Source organism: Silene latifolia, chromosome 5, assembly GCF_048544455.1.
Source record: "Silene latifolia isolate original U9 population chromosome 5, ASM4854445v1, whole genome shotgun sequence".
NCBI lineage: Eukaryota > Viridiplantae > Streptophyta > Magnoliopsida > Caryophyllales > Caryophyllaceae > Silene > Silene latifolia.
Window position 1 is genome coordinate 4,525,598 of NC_133530.1, and position 8,802 is coordinate 4,534,399.

Sequence of the window (8,802 nt, forward strand, 5' to 3'; positions counted from 1 at the left end):
GGGAATGATTTTCAATATTATATCACTAATTATCGTAAATATGAATTTCAACTCTAATTTGTCATGTTAGAAAATTCGAATTGGTTTTTCTATTATGTGCCCAATGGGCACATGATAAGGAGTTAATTAAGGAAAATATTACACCAATATATCATGAGATATTAATTGAATTATGAACTCATAATTACCATACTTAGAGGATTATTGGTGTAATACTTTACTTAATTGGTTCAATAGGCACATGATAGAAAAACCCTAATTAAATTTATTCATTTCTAGAAATAATTAAGTTCATTAACCGTCGTAAGGCTTTCAATTAAGTTCATAAGTAATAAAAGTTTCGAGAAATTGAGAGAATGCTTAGTGAGAGAAAACAAAGGTAAATAAACAGCGAGATTTTATTGAATGAAAGAGTAAATTACACAAATTATAAATATCTACTCCCTCCATCCAAATTAATAATTTACACTTATTTTATTTTCCATCACAAAATAAATTAAGTGTGAACAATTCATTGGGATAGTGGGAGTATTATGAATTAGTCAACCAATTTTTGAGTTGTAAAAGAACAATAAACAAGGTGTTCAACGAATTCCAACAATAATCAGTCAAGTGTTCGACTTGGTTACTTTCATGGTGCCCGTCGCTTTGTTCGACTGGAATCTCAGCTGGTTCATTGATATTTCCGCCTTTCAAATTTATCATAAATGATGGGATGCTTTCGACATTTTGTAGTATATCTTCGATTGCTTTAATCGAGTCAAAGGTGAGGCGAATATGGTCGCCTAAGGCTTTGATATTTTGGGAACGATCTAGGTCATCCACATCCCCTTCGCTCGCTTGAATTCCAACATACTGGTCCACATAGTTGCTTAGTATTCCCCGAATTGTCTTAATAGATTCGAAGGCTTGCTTTACACGATCACTCATGTATTCCATATGATGTTCCTCGCTTGGTTCACCCTCCAAAGGCATCACAGAAGATGGGTTTGGGTTGCTATCGACATTTTGGGAACGAACAAGGTCATTGGATGTCCCTTCATTCGCTTGAAACCCAATATATTGGTCCACATAATCGGTTAGTTTACCGCCAACAAGCTTAACAGAGTTAAAGGCTTGTTTTAGATGTCTAGAAATTTTTGAATCGGACAACCTTTTGTTTCCAAAATTCATGCCCAAGTTATCCATCTTACGAGTCACACTAATATGTCGAGAACTCGAATTAAACACTTCTCCCTTTATCCTGCAAAAAATTGAGAACAAGAAACTTGTGAAAATTGTTTCAACTCAAATAGATCTGTCACATACAGTGGCAGAGCTAAGATTCCCCGCTAGGGCCTAGGGGGTTGAAAAATTTCAGTCTTCAGGAAATTTTGAAAATTTTCAAAAAAAATTGACTAAAAACTTTGGATTTTTCAAATTTCAGCGAGGGTGCCTCCCCTTTCGCTCCACCACTGTTCACATATATACGAGTCACACTAACATGTCGAGAACTCCAAGTTGTAATCTTTTGTAATTATTGTCTTTCCCTATTCAAAGTATGTGTCTTACTCACGCTCATAACCGACAAAAATGGCCTTTTGACCGTGTTACATAGATTTAGAAACATCAAAAAATTATTTTTCTAAAATGGCTTTTGGTTTAAAGACCGAGAAAAAAAGAGAAGACATGGTTTAAGAAATAAAACATGAGAAAAAAACAACTTACAAATGTTTGTTTAAAACAAAAAAACGGAGCAATGACTGAAATACCCATATAAGAAAAACGTAAAGAATTACCTGCAAGAGTAGGAGACGTGTAAAAGATCACAATGTTCTTGAGCATCGACACGAGGAAGGAGAAGGCCGACTTTAACCTTGCAAGTTTCATTGGCAAAAAGATCCCCGTATGGAACTATAACATGATCATCATACATTGTAAACGGGGTGTATGAGCATGAGTACGTGCCCACAGAGACGTTGACTATTTTGACCGTTGACTTTGTTGTTTTGAAGGTCAACTTTAAGTCGCTAACAACAATGGTGAATAGTTTCGCCAAGAATTTAGAAAATGCATTTGTTATGTTGCTTGGACTTGTGCTTTTAACATCTATGGGACAATAAATTCCCCCGTCGCTCCTTTTTGCAATGTCGTTTAGCACCTATACAGCAAACAACCACGGAGTTAGGAACTTAGGATTTGAACTTAGCATAATATGTTGATCTCTTCTGGTTCGTCTTAATATTTAAATAACATAACATTTCAAAGTGGACAAGAAGAATAATAACATAACACGTTATCTCTTTTCAAGTATATCCGTCTAAAGATTAAAATCAGATAAATAACATCTCTTTAAGCTAGACGTGACATAATTTTTAAATACAATGAAGGTATTTAATCGCGAACATACCATTGAACCGTGATCATCACCAAATCCGATTGTATAAACAGGCAGTGTTTGAAAGGAAACATGGTTACTAGGAACTTCAATATGGTCACCATCAGACATGATCAGGACAGCTGCCGGACGTCTGGTACCGTACTTGCGGTCATTGATCACTTTAAAGGCCATGCCCAGGCCACCGTCGATGTCATTGCCAGGGTACGTTTCCAATCCGCTCACCAACTTTTCAATCTCACCTCGAGAAACAATACTTATCTGTCGTAACCCAAATAACTTCAGAGGATCTTTTGAGACCGTAACAATTGATAAACGATCAGCTGAGCTGAGTTTATCGATCAAGAGTCTCATAACACCTTTCATTGTTTCCAATTTCTCACCTTTCATGCTGTCGTTAACATCTAAAACCGTCACAATATCTAATCCCGGTCTCACATTCTCGTATCCGGCTCCTGTTACCTCCAAAAACACACTTAAATGGCTCTCTTCCATCCCTGTTTCCTTCTTGTTAATGGTAGTCGCTTTTATGTCGCCTTCTCTCAATGTCTCATACTTCATGCCTAAAGTGTCTTTAAAAAATAGAAATATTCTTAGTAATTTCTAATACATTCAACTGTCTTATCCATTTGTTTACCTTTAAGATTCTTTATAATAAGTAACTTATTACTCCGTATAACTCACATTTTCAGCACCTCGATTATTTATCTACCGAGCCAAGCGAAAAGAGTTACTATTACTAGTACTTGCTATTTGTGATGCAAGAACTTAGAGAAAACAAATGAAATTATTTCCCTTTTTTGTAGTTTTGTGTGAGATGTACTTAAATGAAAGGTAAATAAATAATCGAAACAACAAATACTTATCGAATGAGCTAATATGCAAAGTTAAATAAAGTACCTGTGTCATATGGAGTTGTGACAATCTGTTCATCATCACTTAAAGACATTCTAACGATCGATCTCCCTCCTTTTCTCTTTGCTTTTATTTTGTTTGGACAAACTCAAATAAAGTTTATAATTTTCGTATTTATCTTTACGTGGATTTATCATCCTCCTAGGTCGTATATATAGTAGCAGTGCATCTTGCTTTAGACGGGACTTTTTGATCTGAAATAATAAGACGGGATTTTGTAACCGTTTTACAGTTAAATATGGCCATTATTGAAAACCAGTTACCATAAGCTGTAACACTACCTATACCATTGTGGTTACATTTAACTATAAAATGGTCACATAGCCCGTCTGGAAAATAAGACGAAAAGTGTCCGTCTGAAACAAATTATGACAAACTATGGGACAAATCAACTACTACAGTATTTTAATGCTATTATTATATACTATGTTCACTACTCATAAGGTTATTACTACGGTTTTTTTGACTATTTCTGCTATTTTAACCGTTAAATTCATAATTTCCGTTAATGTTACAACCTTATATATTTAAATAAATAAAATATTTAGCTTAAATCGATTGATTTCCTAATTATCCATACTTTCTCACATTATTACTACCGTTACTTTAACTACGTACACTATTACTAATGTTACTTTCATCACAACACTTTTACTACTAAGACTTTTCCTACTTCCGCCGTCATTATGGTTACTTTCACTACTTACGCATTGTTCATTTCACTACTCTTGTTGCTGCTACTATTACTTTCACTACCCCACTTCTATTACTGTTATTTGATCAGACTTATATATTTAAATAAATATACTACATATTTGCATTAAATCGTTATGTTACTTGATTTTATTAAATTTATTTTTTATGTCTATTGGTTATTAGATATTTAAATATTAGATTAAAATGTTACTTATAAATGGTCATTATTCTACACTAATTAAAGTATAAATCTACTAAATTACGAAATATCATATCTTTTGGAAATCTTGATTACATTTACCTATTTACAGTTTCCAAAATTCATCTTTTCTATATTGACGAAATTAGTTTTACTCCTTAGGCATGCAATTTTAAGAGGATTATATATTTATATAAATATATTAAATATATGCATTAAATCAAATCGAAAGAATTATGCAATATTATATATTATGGAATCTAACTTGAATTATTTATAACCTACTTATTATATTTTTGCATGTTAAGTAATTAACATCTCCATACATCTAATGAACTATAAAGTTTAATAAAATTGCATAGATTTTAAATTTTATTTTATGATGATAATAATTAATACCATAAGTGTGCATGTTTATACTAATTAATTATTTTATTTTAAGGAAATTGATCATCTTCTAGTCTTCTATAAATATTTAGGAAAATTACCAGGCATCTTCTTTCTTTTTAGTCTCTTTGAAATTGACCATCTTAATTAATTATTTATATTAAGGAAATTGACCATGTTTAGGAAAATTACCAAGTTTCTATATATCTTAATTTTAACCCAAACTATATAATATTTGCATTGAGATCTTTTAATCGGGTCCATCACACGGTGCTATTGATTTAAAACTATATAGTATAATTAATTTGTATAACTTTCATTAATTACATTGAAGTCTCTTGGTTTTGGATTTAATATATTGTATTGATTGACTAGGTTTGGGCTCTGTTTAGTAAAACTAACTGAAAAGGTAGCTGAAACCTAAAAAGGTACCTGAAAACTGAAAAGGTAACTGAAGCCTGAAAAGGTAACTGATAAGGTAGCTAAAAATTAGGAACTGATAAGGTAACTGATTATATAAAAAAAAATGTTTGGCAAACTAACTGAAAAGGTAACTGTATTTGATGAAATGACGTAAAAGGATATGATAATTATTTAATAGTATAGATTTAAAGGGTAAAAACGAAAAATCAAACCAAATCAGGTACTGAAATCTCAAATGCTACTCTAGGTAGCATTTCATTTCAGGTAGCTTACTTGGTCAAATAAGTTACTTGCCAAATGCTTACAAAAAAATAAGGTACCTTAAATTATTGTCAAATAAGCTACTTTGACCAAATCAGGTACCTGAAATGCCTTGCCAAACGGAGCCTTGGTGCAGGCCCCGGATAACTTCTATTTACCATTTATATTTTATTTTCTATGAAATATAATTGCGCTAGGCTTGCTTAACGCATACATTTACAATTAATAATATATTGTTCTTTGATATATTTTGAAATTATGATGAGATATAAAATTTATCAACAAATTGTGAGACACATCACTACTCCCGTTGTTAATATCATTACTTTCACGACATACCCTATTAATATTATTATGTTCACTGTACTAGTAGCTATTGTCATTTCTTAGACTACTCTCGCTATATTTACGGTTAAATTCACTATTCCCGTTAATTTTATTAAACGCATATGTTTAAATAAATAAAATTTTCCTTAAATCGAATTGTTAGCTAATTTTTCATATTTTCTCCGTTTTTTATATTGTTACTTTTATTACATTTATTGTCAGTACTATTACTTTCACTACTCCCGTTCTAATTATCTTTTTTTTTTCACTACTCCTGCATTTAATACTGTTAATTTCACTACTCATATTCTTGCTACTATGACTTTCACCATTCCCGCTGCTAATATGGTTACTTTTGCAACTGAAATAGGTAACTACTACGAAGTATCATATTTATTACATTAAATATTGCTACAATTATTTTCATTATTAAAAGAGTTACTTTTGCTACTTACAAAAGTTTTATCAGACTTATATATTTAAATAAATTTATCAAATATTTGCAATCAATTTTTATGTTACTTAATTTTATCAGATTAAATTTTATATTATTTGATTATCTATTTGTATTAAGGTTTTATATTTAAATAAATATGAAATAATAGAATAAAATATTATTTAAAAGCGATCATAATTATTTCCTTAAACGGTTTATTCAGGTTTTCTTCCCCTTTCTTATTTTGGAAACTTTTACTCTTATTTTATTCATCCCTTTCTCCTATTACCAAACCCCACCCAATTTTATTCTTATTTTATTCATCCCTCTCTCCTATCACCAAACCCACCTAACTCATTATTCCTTATTTAATTCCTAATTATTCATTTCTCTCTCCAATCCACAAACCTCACCATCTTCCTTTATTCATTCTTTAATAATCTCCTAAAATCTTGTGCCCACATCAAAGGGGGAAAAACCCCCGAATAAGAGAGAGTATATAGGCCCTGTTCTTTTGGACTTAAAGTCACTTAATTTAAGTTCACTTCAGATCCCATAAGTTCAGTTCAGTTCAGATCAGATCCTATAAGTTCAATTCAGATCCTATAAGTTCAGTTCAATTCAGATCCTATAAATTCAGTTCAGATCCTATAAGTTCAGTTAATTCAGTTCAGATCCTATAAGTTCAGTTCAGATCCTATACGTCACTTAATTTAAGTTCAGTTCAGATCTTATAAGTTCAGTTCAGTTCAGTTCAGATCTTATAAGTTAAGTTCAGATCCTATAAGTTCAGTTAAGTTCAGATCCTATAAGTTCAGTTAAGTTCAGATCCTATAAGTTCAGATCCTATAAGTTCAGTTCAGTTCAGTTCAGATCTTATAACACTACTACAATAACCATTAAGGAGAACGGTCAAGCACCGTTCTAAATGCGTCTTTCAACCGGCCTGTGGCGAAGCGTTCTCTTTGACATATGAGAACGGTTGGTAAATGGTCAACCCGTGCTCGTTGTTATTTCAAATAGCACGGTTGTTAATGGGAACCGCTCTCATTGATATTTCAAACAGCATGGGTGTAAAAGAGGACCGGGCTCTTTGTTAAGGCGTTCTCTTTGACAGAGGTGTTTGGCGCCATTGTTGAACCTTTTCAGAGAGAACGGGGGATGATACAACCGTTCCCTTTGATTCTTACATTTTTTTTTAATATTTCTATTTTTATCGTAACTCCTACACGATTTAACCGTATAGCTCATAAAAATTAAACCTGTTACAATTCAGAAACTTCAGCAAGTTTTACGCAACAAATAACTTTCAAATTTAATTTGAATCCATAAGGACAAATCCTTGAGCAAATATACAAAGTCTTATCATATTTTTAAGAGGCTACAAATATCAAAGATACGCTACCTTCTGCAAAACATAAATTAAAATTCTTATATCCTCATCACTTAGCCGCATCCATGTGCATCTTCCAAAAACTATAGTCATCATCTTCATCCATCATTGCTTTCAGGCTTAAATTGGAGTGCGAATTCGGCCCAAATATTCCACACCTCGTCAATTTGCTAACGATGTATGTCTTTGGGGCGTTAAGCACGAACTATTATACACACGCCACCTAAAAAATATAGTTAATATAGTATATATGATGTGAAAAGTAAAATAATTACCTAAGATGGAAATGCAAAAAAAAGAGATGCAAATGATTCAAATAAAGAAAAAAAACATACATTTGGGAGAATATTAATATATCTTCCTTTGATAATCTCCAACATATATCGGCAAACATAATATCCGCATAATACGCTCCCAACACGGGCTGCCGAGGACACTAAAATAGAAACCTATGATGAGATATACATATTATATCTACTCCCTATGACAAAAACAATTATTAAGGGTGGTAAATTCAGCTTATGGACAACTTATGAGATCTTTAGACCTCATTTTCTAAGAGTGAAATGGGTTAATAAGGCTATTTGAGGAAGGAGGTAATATCAACAGTTTTACAGCTACATTGGCCATCCAATTCAAGTGACCCACCGTTAATCAAATATGTCAAAAGGGGCTCTGTTTGATAAAAACGAAGTGTGTTGTGCAAATCTAATATGGAATCCCACTACTCATATTTATTTTCAAGTATTGATTTTCAGCTAGAATATGCTGTGGTTAAGTATTCAAGAGAAAACATATAATCTTTGGAGGGAGGTTCATTGGTCATCTCATAGGAAATGCAAAAAAGAAACACTAGAAACATAACTGGTGTAACTACTACCTTGTTGCTACGGTTTTACACTATTTGTCATGCCAAGACAGAAACAATAGAGTATTTCGTGGGAACGTGCAGGAAAAGAGAATTCAATATTTGGTTAGTGTCCATATGCTTCATAGGACGAATGCTAGGATACTAACAGAGATAATAGCTAGTCTGAACAATTAAGAATATATAATACCTCAATTAATTTCCAAGTAAATGGTTTCTCCTCGAACCTGGCAAGTGGATCGATAGCATTTCTTTTCTCGAGCGCCCTATATTTTATTTAACTAAAATAAGTAATCACTTCACACATAATTCAAAACACTTCAATATAAAAAAGCGAACAATGAGAATATTTTCACATAATTAGCCAGGAATAAATAAATAGAAAGCCCTCAACTATACAGATCATTCACTAGCTCTTAGCAGTACAAAATTCCATTGTTAAATGCATGGTTCACTCACCAGCTGGTTGTTACAGTTGCAACGGAGAATTGAGACCCATTGGTGTCGAGACCTGCATTAG

The 8,802-nt window shown here is 32.3% G+C and overlaps 1 protein-coding gene and 1 long non-coding RNA gene across 2 annotated transcripts; both read right to left on the reverse strand.

Moving 5' to 3' along the window:
* Positions 1-380: 380 nt before the first annotated feature.
* LOC141656481 (uncharacterized) lies at positions 381-3,434 on the reverse strand. Its single transcript, XM_074463390.1, has 4 exons — positions 3,278-3,434; positions 2,390-2,949; positions 1,779-2,140; positions 381-1,243 (listed from the first exon to the last, which is right to left on the reverse strand). The coding sequence occupies exons 1-4, from the start codon at positions 3,324-3,326 to the stop codon at positions 532-534; spliced, it is 1,683 nt and encodes a 560-aa protein (XP_074319491.1). The 5' UTR covers positions 3,327-3,434; the 3' UTR covers positions 381-531.
* Positions 3,435-7,324: 3,890 nt separating this feature from the next.
* LOC141655817 (uncharacterized) lies at positions 7,325-8,153 on the reverse strand. The gene is made up of 2 exons (XR_012548196.1): positions 7,750-8,153; positions 7,325-7,637 (listed from the first exon to the last, which is right to left on the reverse strand). It is a non-coding gene; the product is annotated as an uncharacterized LOC141655817 (long non-coding RNA).
* Positions 8,154-8,802: the final 649 nt, after the last annotated feature.

Excerpts from the sequence above, each read along its gene's own strand:
- LOC141656481 (XM_074463390.1), bottom strand. The coding sequence starts at position 3,326 with ATGTCTTTAAGTGATGATGAACAGATTGTCACAACTCCATATGACACA. Across the intron at positions 2,950-3,277 it reads CACAACTCCATATGACACAG|ACACTTTAGGCATGAAGTAT; the intron begins GTACTTTATTTA and ends TATTTTTTAAAG. Across the intron at positions 1,244-1,778 it reads CACGTCTCCTACTCTTGCAG|GATAAAGGGAGAAGTGTTTA; the intron begins GTAATTCTTTAC and ends AATTTTTTGCAG.